We start from the raw sequence: 17,770 nt of genomic DNA, 5'->3' as shown, positions 1-17,770 counted from the left end.
CTCCATACAAATTTTAAGATTTTTTGTTCTAGTTCTGTAAAAAATGCCATTGGTAATTTGATAGGGATTGCATTGAATCTGTAGATTGCTTTGGGTAGTATAGTGATTTTCACAATATTGATTCTTCCAATCCAAGAACATGGTATATCTCTCCATCTGTTGGTATCATCTTTCATTTCTTTCATCAGTGTCTTATAGTTTTCTGCATACAGGTCATTTGTCTCCCTAGGTAGGTTTATTCCTAGGTATTTTATTCTTTTTGTTGCAATGGTAAATGGGAGTGTTTCCTTAATTTCTCTTTCAGGTGTTTCATCATTAGTATATAGGAATGCAAGAGATTTCTATGCATTAATTTTGTATCCTGCAACTTTACCAAATTCATTGATTAGCTCCAGTAGTTTTCTGGTGGCATCTTTAGGATTCTCTATGTACAGTATCATGTCATCTGCAAATGGTGACAGTTTTACTTCTTCTTTTCCAATTTGTATTCCTATCTTTTTCTTCTCTGACTGCCGTGGCTAGGACTTCCAAAACTATGTTGAATAATAGTGGTGAGAGTGGACATCCTTGTCTTGTTCCTGATCTTAGAGGAAATGCTTTCAGTTTTTCACCATTGAGAATGATGTTTGCTGTGGGTTTGCCATATATGGCCTTTATTAAGTTGAGGTAGGACCCTGTATGCCCATTTTCTGGAGAGTTTTTATCATAAATGGGTGTTGAATTTTGTTGAAAGCTTTTCCTGCATCTATTGAGATGATCATATGGTTTTTATTCTTCAGTTCGTTAATATGGTGTATCACATTGATTGATTTGCATATATTGAAGAATCCTTGCATCCCTGGGATGAATCCCACTTGATCATGGTGTATGATCCTTTTAATGTGTTGTTGGATTCTGTTTGCTAGTATTTTGTTGAGGATTTTTGCATCTATATTCGTCAGTGATACTGGTCTGTAATTTTCTTTTTTTGTAGTATCTTTGTGTGGTTTTGGTGTCAGGGTGATGGTGGCCTCATAGAATGAGTTTGGGAGTGTTCCTTCCTCTGCAATTTTTTGGAAGAGTTTGAGAAGGATGGGTGTTAGCTCTTCTCTAAATGTTTGATAGAATTCACCTGTGAAGCCATCTGGTCCTGGACTTTTCTTTGTTGGAAGATTTTTAATCACAGCTTCAATTTCATTACTTGTGAGTGGTCTGTTCATATTTTCTATTTCTTCCTGGTTCAGTCTTGGAAGGTTATACCTTTCTGAGAATTTGTCCATTTCTTCCAGGTTGTCCATTTTATTGGCATAGAGTTGCTTGTAGTAGTCTCTTAGGATGCTTTGTATTTCTGCAGTGTCTGTTGTAACTTCTCCTTTTTCATTTCTAATTTTATTGATTTGAGTCCTCTCCCTCTTTTTCTTGATGAGTCTGGCTAATGGTTTGTCAATTTTGTTTATCTTCTCAAAGAACCAGCTTTTAGTTTTATTGATCTTTGCTATTGTTTTCTTTGTTTCTATTTCATTTATTTCTGCTCTGATCTTTATGATTTCTTTCCTTCTGCTAACTTTGGGTTTTGTTTGTTCTTCTTTCTCTAGTTCCTTTAGGTGTAACGTTAGATTGTTTATTTGAGATTTTTCTTGTTTCTTGAGGTAGGTTTGTATAGCTATAAACTTCCCTCTTAGAACTGCTTTTGCTGCATCCCATAGGTTTTGGATCATCGTGTTTTCATTGTCATTTGTCTCTAAGTATTTTTTGATTTCCTCTTTGATTTCTTCAGTGATCTCTTGGTTACTTAGTAACGTATTGTTAGGGTCCATGTGTTTGTGTTTTTTATGTTTTTTTCCCTGAAATTGATTGCTAATCTCATAGTGTTGTGGTCAGAAAAGATGCTTGATATTTCAATTTTCTTAAATTTACTGAGGCTAGATTTGTGACCCAAGATGTGATCTATCCTGGAGAATGTTCCGTGCACACTTGAGAGGAAAGTGTAATCTGCTGTTTTTGGATGGGATGTCCTATAAATGTCAGTTAAATCTATCTGGTCTATTGTGTCATTTAAAGCTGTGTTTCCTTATTAATTTTCTGTTTGGATAATCTGTTGATTGGTGTAAGTGAGGTGTTAAAGTCTCCCACTATGATTGTGTTACTGTCGATTTCCTCTTTTATAGCTGTTAGCAGTTGCCTTATGTATTGAGGTGCTCCTATGTTGGGTGCATATATATTTATAATTGTTATATCTTCTTCCTGGATTGATCCCTTGATCATTATGTAGTGTCCTTCCTTGTCTCTTGTAACATTCTTTATTTTAAAGTCTATTTTATCTGATATGAGTATAGCTACTCCAGCTTTCTTTTGATTTCCATTTGTATGGAATATCTTTTTCCATTCCCTCACTTTCAGTCTGTATGTGTCCCTAGGTCTGAAGTGGGTCTCTTGTAGACAGCATATATATGGGTCTTGTTTTTGTATCCATTCAGCAAGCCTGTGCCTTTCGGTTGGAACATTTAATCCATTCACGTTTATGGTAATTATGGATATGTATGTTTCTATTACCATTTTCTTAATTGTTTTGGGTTTGTTTTTTGTAGGTTCTTTTCTTCTTTTGTGTTTCCCACTTAGAGAAGTTCCTTTAGCATTTGTTGTAGAGCTGGTTTGGTGGTGCTGAATTCTCTTAGCTTTTGCTTGTCTGAAAAGCTTTTGACTTCTCCATGGAATCTGAATGAGATCCTTGCTGGGTAGAGTAATCTTGGTTGTAAGTTCTTTTCTTTCATCACTTTAAGTATATCATGCCACTCCGTTCTGGCTTGTAGAGTTTCTGCTGAGAAATCAGCTGTTAGCCTTATGGGAGTTCCCTTGTATGTTATTTGTCATTTTTCCCTTGCTGCTTTCAATGATTTTTCTTTGTCTTTATTTTTTGCCAGTTTGATCACTATGTTTCTTGGCGTGTTTCTCCTTGGGTTTATCCTGTATGGGACACTCTGCACTTCCTGGACTTGGGTGGCTATTTGCTTTTCCATGTTAGATAAGTTTTTGACTATAATCTCTTCAAATATTTTCTCAGTTCCTTTCTCTCTCTCTTTTCCTTCTGGGACCCCTATAATGTGAATGTTGTTGCGTGTAATGTTGTCCTGGGGTCTCTTAGGCTGTCTTCATTTCTTTTCATTCTTTTTTCTTTATTCTGTTTCGCAGCAGTGATTTTCACCATTCTGTCTTCCAGGTCACTTATCCGTTCTTCTGCCTCAGTTATTCTGCTATTGATTCCTTCTAGTGTAGTTTTCATTTCAGTTATTGTATTGGTCATCTCTGTTTGTTTGTTCTTTAATTCTTCTAGGTCTTTGTTAAACGTTTCTTGCATCTTCTCGATCTTTGCCTCCATTCTTTTTCCGAGGTCGTGGATCATCTTCACTATCATTATTCTGAATTCTTTTTCTGGAAGGTTGCCTATCTCCACTTCATTTAGTTGTTTTTCTGGGGGTTTATTTTGTTCCTTCATCTGGTACATAGCCCTCTGCCTCTTCATCTTGTGTGTCTTTCTGTGAATGTGGTTTTGTTCCACAGGCTGCAGGATTGTAGTTCTTCTTGCTTCTGCTGTCTGCCCTTTCTGCTCTGATCTTTATGATTTCTTTCCTTCTACTAACTTTGGGTTTTGTTCATTCTTCTTTCTCTAGTTGCTTTAGCTGTAAGGTTAGGTTTTTTATTTGGGATTTTTCTTGTTTCCTAGGATTGTATTGCTATAAACGTCCCTCTTAGAACTGCTTTTGCTCCATCCTATAGGTTTTGGATCATTGTACTTTTGTTTTCATTTGACTCTAGGTATTTTTGATTTCCTATTTGATTTCTTCTGTGATCCATTGGTTGTTTAGTAGCATATTGTTTAGCCTCCAGCTGTTTGTGTTTTTTACAGTTTTTTCTTGTCATCGATTTCTAATCTCATGGTGTTTTGGGTGGAAAAGATACTTGATACTGTTCAGTTCTCTTAAATATACTGAGGCTTGCTTTGTGGCCCAGTATGTGATCAGTCCTGGAGAATGTTCCATGTGCATTTGAGAGGAATGTGTATTCTGCCATTTTTGGATGGAATACTCTATAAATATCAGTTAAGTCCATCTGGTCTAATGTGTCATTTAAGGCCTGTGTTTCCTTATTGATTTTCTGTCTGAATGATCTGTCCATTGATGAAAGTGGGGTGTTAAATTCCCCCACTATTATTGTGTTACATATATTCATTCATTATATATAATTAGCCAACCCCATTAGTGCTAACATTTCTTGGTCGTGTCTAAACAATCAAGTGTTCTCCTTTGACTGAGATGCCTTAATGATCATTCTGTGAGACTCATGAGTCAGTCACATCAACTTCTGCTTTGACATTTTTTCCATCTATTCTAAGAGATTGACAGTTTCTCATACCTTCAGTTGCCTCACTTGGCAGTCCTTTTGCACATATCTCAGTAGTTAAATGTAACACAGCTTCATCTATGTTTGGGTATCCTCCATTCTTAGGTTCCACAAAGCTCTAGGTGCTGCTTTTCTATGAAATATGAGTTTGTGGCCATTTCTCTGACAAACACTTACTTCACAAATATTAAATTTATGTCCTGCTTCTGTTTCCAGGTCTTTCTATATGCATAATAACTTCTTATCGTAATACCAAGCATAGTGTTATCTTAATAGAAACATTTTAAGTGGCAAACAATATACGTAATACCAACAGTGAATGTAACTCAATTGAAGAGAAAACAATATATGTAAATATCAACAGCTATAACAGTATTTGTGTGTGTGCAAGCAGTGGTAGCTATATCAAGACTGCCAGCTGGTCAGCCGCTACTGTAAACACCTTCAGTTGCACGACACAATTTATAAGCTAAAATGTGGAAGAAATGTGGTCTTAGAATTAGACTGCCCTTCCTTCCTTCCTGTAATCTTTCCTGACCATCCCTTTGCCAGGGTTGGGACACACAGATCAACAAGTAATGGGCTTACAGTCTTGTGGGAAGACAGACAACTAGACAAGTCTCTCTTACTAGTGGGCAATGAGGACTAGGATACGAGAAGTGGAAGGTACCAGGAGAACAAAAAGAAGAAGAACAAAAAAGAGAGAAGTAGCACTCTTCTGGCTGGGTAATGAAGGAGGTAAGTAGTTAGGCAGTGACAGAAGAGGGCCTATCAGACAGCAAGTGTACTGGAAGTAGGAGGGACAACATATGCCTGAGCTTGATAGGGCATGGGAGAGTTAAGGAATGGAAAGCGTTTCTGTGTGAATGGAACTGAGTGTGGAGGAGAGAATGTAAATGACATGATCAGATTTGCAACTGAGGTAAAATACCTGATGTCCAGGGCTGAGCAATAATCAAACCAAGATAGGATCATAATTCTGTGATGAGGTTTAATTAAGCCAGAAGTCTGCCATGTTTTTTGCTATAGCAGGGTTTGAGCCCAGGGTACTGGGAAGTAGGTAAAAGGTCACAGCTGTTGGTTAAGTGGGTGGTTGAAAAGAGCCTCTTATGAGTGCTCAAAGAGGTTTGCAGGCTTGCCAGGTGCCTCCTCTATGTAAGTTGGGACTTTAAAATTTGCTGAAGAATGCTGAGTAGCCAGATACATGTGGCATTGCCTGTAACATTGAAGTACACACTGAAGGGTTTGGAGTCATTGGTCAAAGCGATTTTCTCAAGCCTTTGAGAGGAATCATGCACACATGGGAAGGTGATTTGACCCTGTCCGGCCACTCTGTCAAATGATATCTTCTAAGAAGTACAATTCTTCTTTTACATGCTGTGTCTAATGCATGATATGGAACAGCATGGAAGTCCCTGGCTGTATTTTGTAGGAGGTAAAACTCCATACCTCTTATCAAGTATTTTAGTGACCAGCCATTTTAAATAGGCTCACCAAAGCTGTATTTTTAAATGACCAGGTACGTGATATCTGAATACCTGAAAGAGGTGGTTTCTATGATTCACAAAGGCTTAGGGTGGTCCAAGAGCTATAAGATTTTTCAGGCTTCTGACTTCACCAAAATGTCAGTCCTTTAATGGGCTGCTCTGTTGCTTGGGCACAATGTTCCTCTCTCCCCATTAAACTTGATACTCCTCCATTGAGTCTACCTCAGTTACCAAAGTCATACTGTGTCTTCCTTCACTCTTCTTCTTAATCACCGTCTCTGTTCAACCACATCCTCACCTCTTATTGATTGGTTCTACCAACTTCATTATCTCCTGCAACCAGCTTGTTGTCTCCATTCCTACTGCGGTCAAGCTAGACCACACCAAGATACCTTGTAATTCACTCATTGTTCTTTTTGGTAATGGACAGAAACTTGGGTTCTTAATGATATCCAAGGACTTATAAATGGTAATTTATCAAACAGGTTACCATTTAAAGGACAGTGAAGGTCTCTGAGTCTTAAAACATTAAAATAGGGAAACAGAACTAAATAATAAATAAGTTAATAAAAAGCGACAAACATAAGCATAGCATTCTGTTTCCCTAGATAAGGAAACGATTTATTCAACTAATATTTACTGAGTACCAAATATATAAATATCAGGTACTTTATAGGCATGGGAAATATAACAGTGAACAAGACAGACAAAGTCCTTGTGCCTATGGATATGATATTGTGGCAGGGTATATAGACAATTTGTTTTCAGAACTCAATCCAAAGACAAAAAAAAAAAAAAAAAGGACGAAACACTAAAATTTCTAAATTGTTGTTTTAAATTCTAGCAAAAGCTACTTATTCAAAATGTTTAAATGTTAATTCATAAAGAAGCCACAACTGGCAATAATTCAATTGTCATTTTTTCTAGATATAATAAAATGCAAAAAAGACAGAAGTCCCTCCAGTCCTCAGCAATGTCCACGTTGCATGAACCCCAGGACCTCTAAAGGCAGGCCCTTAGTTATGGTCCCAGCTGCAGCTTTCCTGTGTGCCAAGCCAACAATTGACCCCTCCCTGAAATTGAAGAGCCTGACTATTCTGGAAGATAGTGTTTCTGTGTCCATCTCTCCCCAAGATTTCATGGCACCCTTCGGCTCCCTGACTTTGAATATGACAGACCAGTCTGGAAATGAAGCTAACGTGATCTGCAGTATCCAAAAGCCCTCAACAACATCATCCACTGCGTTCACTGCAGAAAATGACTACATCATGCTAAATGCATCGTTTTCAACATTTCTGGTGTGTAACATAGACTACAGTCACATTCAGCCAGTGTGGAAAGTGCTGGCTTTGTACAGTGACTCTCCTCTGATCCTAGAAAGGAGCCACTTGCTCACTGAAACACCACAACTCTGCTACAAATATAAACAGGTGGTACTGAAGCCTGAAGACATCTTTACCAACATCGAGGCTGATCTCAGAGCAGATCCCTCTTGGTTAATGCAAGACCAAATTTCCTTGCAGCTAAACAGAACTGCCACCACGCTCAGTACATTGCAGATCCAGTACTCCAGCGATGCCCAAGTCACTTTACCAAGGGCAGAGATGAAGCCAGAGAAACACAATTGGACCATGATTTCCAGGGATAACAATACTAAGCGGGAACGCACTGTTTTGGTCGGTGGGACCATTGACCTAGATTGCCCCAGCCAAGGAGACCCTCCCCCACAACTGGAGTGGCTTCTAGCTGATGGAAGTAAAGTGAGAGCCCCTTACGTTAGTGAGGATGGACGAGTCCTGATAGACAAAAGTGGAAAACTGGAACTCCAGATGGCTGATAGTTTTGACACAGGCATATACCACTGCATAAGCACCAATTACGATGATGCAGATATTCTCACCTATAGGATTACTGTGGTAGAGCCCTACGTAGAAGCTTATCAGGAAAATGGAGCTCGTCATATAGTTTCCATTGGTGAAACACTTGACCTTCCATGCCATTCTACGGGTATCCCAGATGCCTCTGTCAGCTGGGTTCTTCCAGGAAACACTGTGCTCCATCAGTCCTCAAGAGATAAGCAAATTTTTAACAATGGCACGTTAAGAATATTACAGGCGACTCAAAAAGACCAGGGTCATTATCGTTGTGTAGCAGCCAACCCATCAGGGATCGATTTTTTAATTAACAAAGTTTCAGTCAAAATAAAAGGGCAACAGCCAGTGGAGCATAATGTAGAAACAGATGGATCTGGGTTTGATGAGCCCAATTCCATTGCTCAGCTTAAGGACCCACCAGCTGCACAACTCCCCACATCTGCTCCAGTGAGGGCTGAGGCTGGAAAACAAGTCTCAATCACAAGTAAGAATCCTAAGCATGGGGTGTTAATAGCCCAGCGGCGTGGAGATGCAAACAACCGACGTTTCAGAGAGCACAGGAGGCAGTTCCCTCCCTCTGCCCAGAGAATTGACCCACAACACTGGGCAGCACTACTGGAGAAAGCTAAAAAGAATATTATGCCAGAGAAGCGAGAAAATACCATAACAAAGCCACCTCCACTGGTCACTCAACTCCTGGAAACACCTGGTGAGGAAGTAGACTCATCAGGCATGCTCCCTCCAAAAGAGGAGTTTATGGTCCTGGCGACTAAAGTTCCCAGTGTTCTGGCAAGGACAGTGACTGCTGATTCCAGAAAATCATCTGATAGCCCTGTGACAAGTATAAGTGCTGCCACCCAAGTCTCCCCAATTGTGAGTCCACAGATACTACTGCCTGAAAAACCAAGAGATTTCAAACCATCTAGTACTATTAAAACTAAAGCCATGTCAAAGAATATGAATGCAACCACATCAAGCAAAATGCAAGGCACAACCAACCGAAATTTATCTACTGTCTTTCCTCTACTACCTGAAGCAAGTCAGTTTCAGGATGCTGACGACACGGAGAGAAAAAGAGAGCATTTGCAAAGTGCACCCCCATTAACATTGGGGGCTACTACAATCAAAGATGTCCATATCAAAATTCTGGGTAGTACTAACAGCAAAGCTGATGTATTTTTAGGATCAGTAAATGCCACGAATAGTCATCAGATGTCTGTAATAGGAGTCAGCGAACCCTGGAACCATCGTTCCCATTCTCATGTTACTCAAAAACCTAACACCTCTAAGCTCCGTTCGGACCCACACACTGCTGCTCATTCTCAGTTACACATTCCTAGAAATAGTACAATTAACACTCCACTGTCCAGACACTCTGGAAGACGGAGGAAAATTTGGAGCAGGGGGCGAGCTCCAATTTTCCGACAGCATGGATACAGCTTTGTGAGGCCAACACTCAGAGGTTCTTCTGTAGAAAGAACCACGGCATTTTCAGCCACAGAGCACAATGTGGTATGCCCATCCTGTTCTCCCAGAGGAAGACTCACTGCAGCAGCATTGCCTTTTCCAAGGTCTTCCCCCGTCACCCTCCCTGAAGCTAAAATTGCCAGAGTCATAGCAGAAGAATCTACAACTCTGGTCCACAATCCATCATTACTATTTGAGAAAAAACCAAATGTAGATGTTGAGAAAACAACACCGACAATAAAATATCTCAGTGCTGAAAGTACACAAGTGACTCCAACTTGTGCAGTTATGACTCATGCAACAAATATTAGTTACCCAAGTGTGTCTAAAGCCAGTGAAGCTAAAAGAGATTCAGTGATTGTATCGCCACTTCCAGGTCCTACCATCAAGCCACCTATGCCTACTACTATAGCCATTACAAGATTTTCAAGAAGGAAATTTCCCTGGCATCATATCTTTGTAAATAACCATATCCAAAAAGAAAAGCTAAAGAATCAGCAAAAATTTGGTTCACAAAAAAGCACAGACTTGGTGCTTCCTAAAATATCTCCTGCTTTACCCACAGATAAGGTTTCCCCCTTCCATTTCACAACACTCTCAGCAAGTGTGATGCAAATTCCATCCGCAACATCAGCTACAACTCACCACAGTACCACTAAAACACACAGTCGTATAAGTCTCCCAACAATGAAGGAGCTGCCCTTCCCACCTGTTTACCCTACACCTCCTAGTGGCTCAAGCAAAGAATCAAGTACAGATTTCATATCACTGCAAACAGCCATCCTGACAACTACTCCTACTGCCCCTGCATCTATCATTATCAACAAAGCCCAAATAGCCAGACCCAGGGCACGAAAAGTACAAAGAATAAAGGAGCCTCAAAAGAATAGGAATGACCCAAATAACTCTCCCAGCCAGATTTCTGGCTTCATTACACCCACCACTGTGACACTTCCTGTTCTAACAGCAGCTGAAACTTCAACCAAACCCAGTGTGTCTGCTTTCAATCATTCTCTTCTAGAAAACATAAAAGAAATTTCAAGCACGATTGGTCTTCATCCAAGAACCTTTAATCTGACAGATGTACTTGAAGAACCACCCCAGAAAAGTAGTCAGACTTTGAAGAGCACAGCTGCTTCTGAAACCACTTTGTCCAGCAAACTACACCAGAGTACCACCACTAGGAACACAATCCTTAGACACTCAACCGTGCCACCCTTCCTGAGCGCCAGTGCCACTCCAATGCCAATTCCCACCTCCCCTCCCTTGAGTAAGCAAAGTGCAGTTGCTGACAATATGGCAACTCCCATTTTCAGGATGATGACACGTACAATGGTCAAGTCACATGAATCCTCAAAGCACAATGCTCGTCCAGAGCAATTAGCAGTAACATCTCCCCAAACTCACCCAAATGCCAAGTTCACAGTTGGAATCACCCACTTTATCTACTCCAATCTGTTACGTTCTACTCCTATGCCAGCACTAGTAACAGCTAAATCACAGAATTCTAAGTTGACTCCCTCTCCCTGGTCAGAAAACCACTTTTGGCACAAGTCACACCCAGAAATGGCTGAAAAGGTCAAAAAGCCAGTAGTGAGCATACTGCCCACTCCAGATCTGCCAGAGGACACTACTCATGCTTCAAATTGGGATATGCAGAAGAATGCAAAGAAAAGTAGCTTCGATAAGACACCAATTCAAAAAATAACAACTTCCAAATTCCTTCCCTTTGATTCTTTATCTAGGAATATATTTGAAAGGCCCAGAATAGTTGGAGGAAGAGCAGCAAGTTTTACTGTTCCAGCTAACTCAGATGCCTTTCTTCCTTGTGAAGCTGTTGGGAATCCCATGCCCACTATCCACTGGACCAGAGTCTCATCAGGTATTTGAAACTGTTTCTTTACGCTTCATCTTCTTTAGTTACAAAACAAGGAAAATATTGTGTTATGTTTCGGGGTTATGGATCCAAGTAATCAACATCAACATCAGATTTCTCCAAGACTCAACCAATTAATATCCTTATTTGATATATGCATGGCTTTTTGCTCATTAGAAGGTTTTAAAACATATGTTAAGACCATTTTTTTGAAATGCTTTGAAAGCAGATCCAAAGAAATTGTGAATGGTCATTGTGTTGAAGCATCTGGCTTTTACATTAAAATTAGGGTTTAAAAAAAAATCCAGAAATAACTTTAGTATTCTGAAGACTAGGTGTCTTAATTTTAAATATATTTTTTCCCCAGTAGCCTAACAAAAAGATAGCTTTCCTCTTGAGACTTCCACGTGAGCAACTTACGTTTACTATCTAAACTTTGATGACCTATGGCTATAAATTTCTTTCTTCTTATCAGGACTTGATTCTTCTAAAAGGAAACAGAACAGCAGGTTCCAGGTGCTCCCCAATGGTACCCTGTCCATACAGAGGGTGGACATTCAGGACCGTGGACAGTACCTGTGCTCAGCAGCCAATCCACTTGGCACAGACCGCCTTCACGTCACCTTGTCCGTGGTTTCCTATCCCCCCAGGATCCTGGAGAGACATACTAAGGAGATCACAGCCCATTCTGGAAGCACAGTGGAACTGAAGTGCAGAGCTGAAGGCAGGCCCAGCCCTACAATTTCCTGGATTCTTGCAAACCAGACAGTGGTCTCTGAATCATCCGAGGGGAATAGGCAGGCCCTGGTGACATCTGACGGAACGCTGGTCATCCACGATCTCAGCATTTATGACAGGGGCTTTTACAAATGCGTGGCCAGCAACCCAGTGGGCCAGGATGCACTGCTGGTTAAAATACAAGTTATTGCGGCCCCACCTATTATTCTAGAACAAAAGAGGCAAGTTATTGCAGGGACTTGGGGTGAAAGTTTGAAACTGCCCTGTACTGCAAAAGGAACTCCTCAGCCCGGTGTTCACTGGGTCCTCTCTGATGGCACCGAAGTGAAACCATTACAGTTGATCAATTCCAAGTTCTTATTTTCAAATGGAACTCTGTTTATAAGAAACATAGCCTCTTCAGACCGGGGCACTTATGAATGCATTGCTACCAGCTCCACTGGCTCAGAGAGAAGGGTGGTAATTCTTACAGTGGAAGAACGAGAGACCATCCCCAGGATAGAATTTGCATCCCAGAAATGGACGGAGGTGAATCTGGGGGACAAATTACTACTGAACTGCTCAGCCACTGGGGAGCCGAAACCGAAAATAACCTGGAGGCTACCATCCAAGGCCGTCGTCAACCAGTGGCACAGGTAAACCATACCTTTCTGTTGAGATTATCTTCTTTATTTAGCTGTACAACTTCTGAACTGGTAAAAGGGGTAGAGCGAGAGTAGCAGCAGTGTTGAGAGCACACAGACTCTGCACAGGAAAGTAACTCGCTCTAAAGAAAACCTAATCGTTTTGAGACTAATACAAAATAATACAAATTACATAAAAACCAAGTTTCTTACATGCCATACTCTAAGGGCCAGCTTCTTACTGAGTTTATGTAGTTAAAAAGAAGGATAAAAAATCTCATTTGCTTCCATACTTGTGACAGTTTTAAAATGGTACCTGTGTAAATGTATTTATAATTTTCCTATCCAAAAATAAGAGGGAATGTTGTAAAGCAATCAAGTTCTGGAGAGATGCACTTCATTATTTCACTCTTCAGAGTCTCCTAGTAAAGCATTTTCAATTTTAGTGCAATCTATACTGAATTTATTCTACCCTAAAACTGCAAAGCACTTTATGAAAGTCACAACATTAAGGCCTTCACAAAGTGACATGTATTCAGGACCTCCAATCATTCTGACGGTGTCAGACACATATATACACATACATACTTTCTCTAATATCTCCTGTTACAGGCATATTAATAGTGATTTTTAACTGTCTTCTGTACAGATTAAATCTTTGAAAAATAAGTTTATGAGTATTAATTTTTGCCATTTACATGACTTCATACAATGATGTTTCATAATATGACAGAAAACATGGGAATGAACATTTCCATTTTATATGTTTGTGTGTTAATTTATTTATTTTTAATAGATCCTTATTGGAGTATAACTGCTTCACAATACTGTGTTAGTTTCTGTTGCACAACAAAGCGAATGAGCCACATGCATACACATATCCTCTCCCTCTTGAGCCTCCCTCCCATCCTCCCTATCCCACCCCTCTAGGCATCACAAAGCACCAAGCCAATCTCCCTGTGCTATGCTGCTGCTTCCCACCAGCTATCTATTTTATGTTCGGTAGTGTATATGTTAATGTTGCTCTCACTTCGCCCCAGCTTTGCCCTCCCACCCCATGTCCTCAAGTCCATTTTCTATGTCTATCTCTTTATTCCTGCCCTGCAACTAGGTTCATCAGTACCATTTTTTTTTTTTTTTAAGATTCCATAGACAGACTCTAGGTCCATCCACCTCACTCCAAATAACTCAGTTTTGTTTCTTTTCATGGCTGAGTAATATTCCATTGTATATATTTGCCACATCTTCTTTATCCATTCATCTGTTGATGGACATTGAGGTTGGTTCCATGTCCTGGCTATTGTAAATAGTGCTGCATTGAACATTGTGGTACATGTCTCTTTTTGAATTATGGTTTTCTCAGGGTGTATGCCCAGTAGTGGGATTGCTGGGTCATATGGTACTTCTATTTTTAGTTTTTTAAGGAACCTCCATACTGTTTTCCATAGTGGTTTTATCAATTTATATTCCCACCAACAGTACAGGAGGGCTCCCTTTTCACCACACCCTCTCCAGCATTTATTGTTTGTAGATTTTTTGATGATGGCCATTCTGACTGGTGTGAGGTGATACCTCCTTGTAGTTTTGATTTGCATTTCTCTAATAATTAGTGATGTTGAGCATCTTTTCATGTGCCTCTTGGCCATCTATATGTCTTCCTTGGTGAAATGTCTGTTTAGGTCTTCCACCCATTTTTTAACTGGATTGTTTTTTTGATATTGAGCTCCATGAGCTGTTTGTGTATTTTGGAGATTAAGCCTTATTGTTTCATATGCAAATATTTCCTCCCATTCTCAGGGTTGTCTTTTTGTCTTGTTTATGGTTTCCTTTGCTGTGCAAAAGCTTTTAAGTTTAATTAAGTCCCGTTTGTTTATTTTTGTTATTTCTGTTACTCTAGCAGGTGGGTCAAAAAAGATCTTGCTGTGGTTCGTGCCAAAGAGTGTTTTTCCTGTTTTCCTCTGAGAGTTTTATAGTGTCTTGGTCTTACTTTTAAGTCTTTAATCCATTTGGGGTTTATTTTTGTGTATGGTGTTAGGTAGTATTCTAATTTCATGCTTTTACATGTAGCTGTCCACTTTTCCCAGCACCATGTATTGAAGAGGCTGCCGTTTCTCCATTGTATATTCTTGCCTCCTTTGTCATAGATGAGGGGTCCATAGATGCGTGGGTTTATCTCTGGACTTTCTATCCTGTTCCATTGACCTATATTTCTGTTTTTGTGCTAGCACCATACTGTCTTTGATTACTATAGCTTTTTGGTATAGTTTGAAGTCAGGGAGCCTGATTCCTCTCACTCCATTTTTCTTTCTCAAGATTGCTTTGGCTATTTGGGGTCTTTTGTATTTCCATATAAATTGTAAATTTTTTTTGTTCTAATTCTGTGAAGAATGCCAGTGGTAGTTTGATAGGGATTGCATTGAATCTGTAGATTGCTTTGGGTAGTGTAGTCATTTTCACAATATCGATTCTTCCAATCCAAGAACGTGGTATATTTCTCCATATGTTTATATCATCTTTGATTTCTTTCATCAGTGTTTTATAGTTTTCTGAGTACAAGTCTTTTGCCTCCTTAGGCAGGTTTATTCCTAGGTACTTAATTCTTTTTGTTGCAATGGTAAATGGGAGTGTTTGCTTAATTTCTCTTTCTGATTTTTCGTTGCTGGTGTATAGGAATGCCAGAGATTTCTGCGCATTAATTTTGTACCCTGTTACTTTTACCAAATTCATTGATTAGCTCTGGTAGTTTTCTGGTGGCATCTTTAGGATTTTCTATGCATAGTATCATGTCATCAGAAAACAGTGACAGATTTACTTCTTCTTTTCCAATTTGTATTCCTTTTATTTCTTTTTCTTCTCTGATTGCTGTGGCCAGGACTTCCAAAACTATGTTGAATAAGAATGGCGAGAGTGGACATCCTTGTCTTGTTCCTGATCCTAGTGGAGATGCTTTCAGTTTTTCACCATTGAGTATGATGCTTGCTGTGGGTTTGTCATATATGGCCTTTATTATGTTGAGGTAGGTTCCCTCTATGCCCATTTTCTGGAGAGTTTTTATCATAAATGGGTGTTGAATTTTTTCAAAAGCTTTTTCTGCATCTATTGAGATGATCATATGGTTTTTATCCCTTAATTGGTTAATGTGGTGTATCACATTGATTAATTTGCATATATTGAAGAATCCTTGCATCCCTGGGATAAATCCCACTTGATCATGGGGTATGATCCTTTTATTGTGCTGTTGGATTCTGTTTGCTAGCATTTTGTTCAGGATTTTTGCACCTATGTTCATCAGTGATATTGGCCTGTAGTTTTCTTTTGTTGTGATATCTTTTTCTGGTTTTGGTGTCAGGGTGACGGTGGCTTTGTAGAATGAATTTGGGAGTGTTTCTCCCTCTGCAATATTTTGGAAGAGTTTGAGAAGGATCGGTGTTAGCTCTTCTCTAAATGTTTGACAGAATTGGCCTGTGAAGCCATCTGGTCCTGGACTTTTGTTTGTTGGAAGATTTTAAATCACAGTTTCAATTTCATTACTTGTGATAGGTCTGTTTATATTTTCTAATTCTTCCTGGTTCAGTCTTGGAAAATTGTACCTTTCCAAGAATTTGTCCATTTCTTCGTGGTTGTCCATTTGATTGGCATATCGTTGTTTGTAGTAGTCTCTTATAATTCTTTGTATTTCTGCAGTGTTTGTTAGTTGTGATTTCTCCTTTTTCATTTCCAATTTTATTGATTTGTGTCCTCTCCCTTTTTTTCTTGATGAGTCTGGCTAAGGGTTTATCAATTTTGTTTATCTTCTCAAAGAACCAGCTTTAGTTTTATTGATCTTTGCTATTGTTTTCTTTGTTTCTATTTCATTTATTTCTGCTCTGCTCTTTATGATTTCTTTCCTTCTGCTAACTTTCAGTTGTGTTTGTTCTTCTTTCTCTAGTTCCTTTAGGCGTAAGGTTAGATTTATTTGAGATTTTTCCTGTTTCTTGAGGTAGGCCTGTATAGCTATAAACTTCCCTCTTAGAACTGCTTTTGCTGCATCCCATAGGTTTTGGATCATCGTGTTTTCATTGTCATTTGTCTCTAGGTATTTTTTGATTTGCTCTTTGATTTCTTCAGTGATCTCTTGGTTACTTAGTAATGTATTGTTTAGCCTCCATGTGTTTGTGTTTTTTATGTTTTTTTCCTGTAATTGATTTCCAGTCTCATAGCATTGTGGTCAGAAAAGATGCTTGATACAATTTCAATTTTCTTAAATTTTCCAAGGTTTGATTTGTGACCCAAGATGTGATCTATCCTGGAGAATGTTCCATGTGCACTTGAGAAGAAAGTGTATTCTGCCACTTTTGGGTGGAATGTTCTATAAATATCAATTAGACCTATCTGGTCTCTTGTGTCATTTAAAGCTTGTGTTTCCTTATTTATTTTCTGTTTGGATGATCTGTCCACTGGTGTAAATGGGGTGTCAAAGTCCCCTACTATTATTGTGTTACTGTCGATTTCCCCTTTTATGGCTGTTAGCATTTGCCTTATGTATTGAGGTGCTCCTATGTTGGGTGCATAAACATTTATAATTGTTACATCTTCTTCTTGGATTGATCCCTTGATCATTATGTAGTGTCCTTCCTTGTCTCTTGTAACAGTCTTTATTTTAAAGTCTATTTTATCTGATACAAGTATTGCTACTCCAGCTTTCTTTTGATTTCCATTTGCATGGAATATCTTATTCCATCCCTTCACTTGCAGTCTGTATGTGTCCCTGAAGTGGTCTGATGTGGGTCTCTTGTAGACAGCATATAGATGGTTCTTGTTTTTGTATCCATTCAGCCAGTCTCAGTCTTTTGGTTGGGGCATTTAATCCATTTACATTCAAGGTTATTATTGATATGTATGTTCCTATTACCATTTTCTTAATTGTTTTGGGTTTGTTTTTGTGGGTCTTTTTCTTGTCTTGTGTTTCCTGCTTAAAGAAGTTTCTTTAGCATTTGTTGTAAAGCTGGTTTCATGGTGCTGAATTCTCTTAGCTTTTGCTTGTCTGAAAAGCTTTTGACTTCTCCATTGAATCTGAATGAGATCTTTGCTGGGTAGAGTAATCTTGATTGTAGGTTTTTCTCTTTCATCACTTTAAGTACATCCTGCTACTCCCTACTGGCCTGCAGAGTTTCTGCTGAAAAATCAGCTGATAACCTTATGGGGATTCCTTTGTATGTTATGGTTGGTTTTTCCCTTGCTGTTTTTAATATTTTTTCTTTTAATTTTTGTTAGTTTGATTAATATGTGTCTTGGTGTGTTTTTCCTAGGGTTTATCCTGTATGGGATACTCTGTGCTTCCTGGACTTG

General features: G+C 39.2%; 1 protein-coding gene across 1 annotated transcript in view; it reads left to right on the top strand.

The window, feature by feature from the left end:
• The window catches only part of IGSF10 (immunoglobulin superfamily member 10), a 40,970-nt gene that overhangs the window by 14,476 nt on the left and 8,724 nt on the right, over positions 1-17,770 (top strand). Inside the window, exons 4-5 of the mRNA XM_036851028.1 lie at positions 6,792-11,087; positions 11,557-12,454. Coding sequence (XP_036706923.1) covers positions 6,792-11,087; positions 11,557-12,454 — 5,194 coding nt within the window. The remainder of the gene's footprint in view (positions 1-6,791; positions 11,088-11,556; positions 12,455-17,770) is intronic.

The sequence above is a fragment of the Balaenoptera musculus genome, chromosome 4 (genome assembly GCF_009873245.2).
Source record: "Balaenoptera musculus isolate JJ_BM4_2016_0621 chromosome 4, mBalMus1.pri.v3, whole genome shotgun sequence".
NCBI classification, from domain to species: Eukaryota; Metazoa; Chordata; class Mammalia; order Artiodactyla; family Balaenopteridae; genus Balaenoptera; species Balaenoptera musculus.
This window is presented reverse-complemented; position numbering and strand designations above follow the sequence as displayed.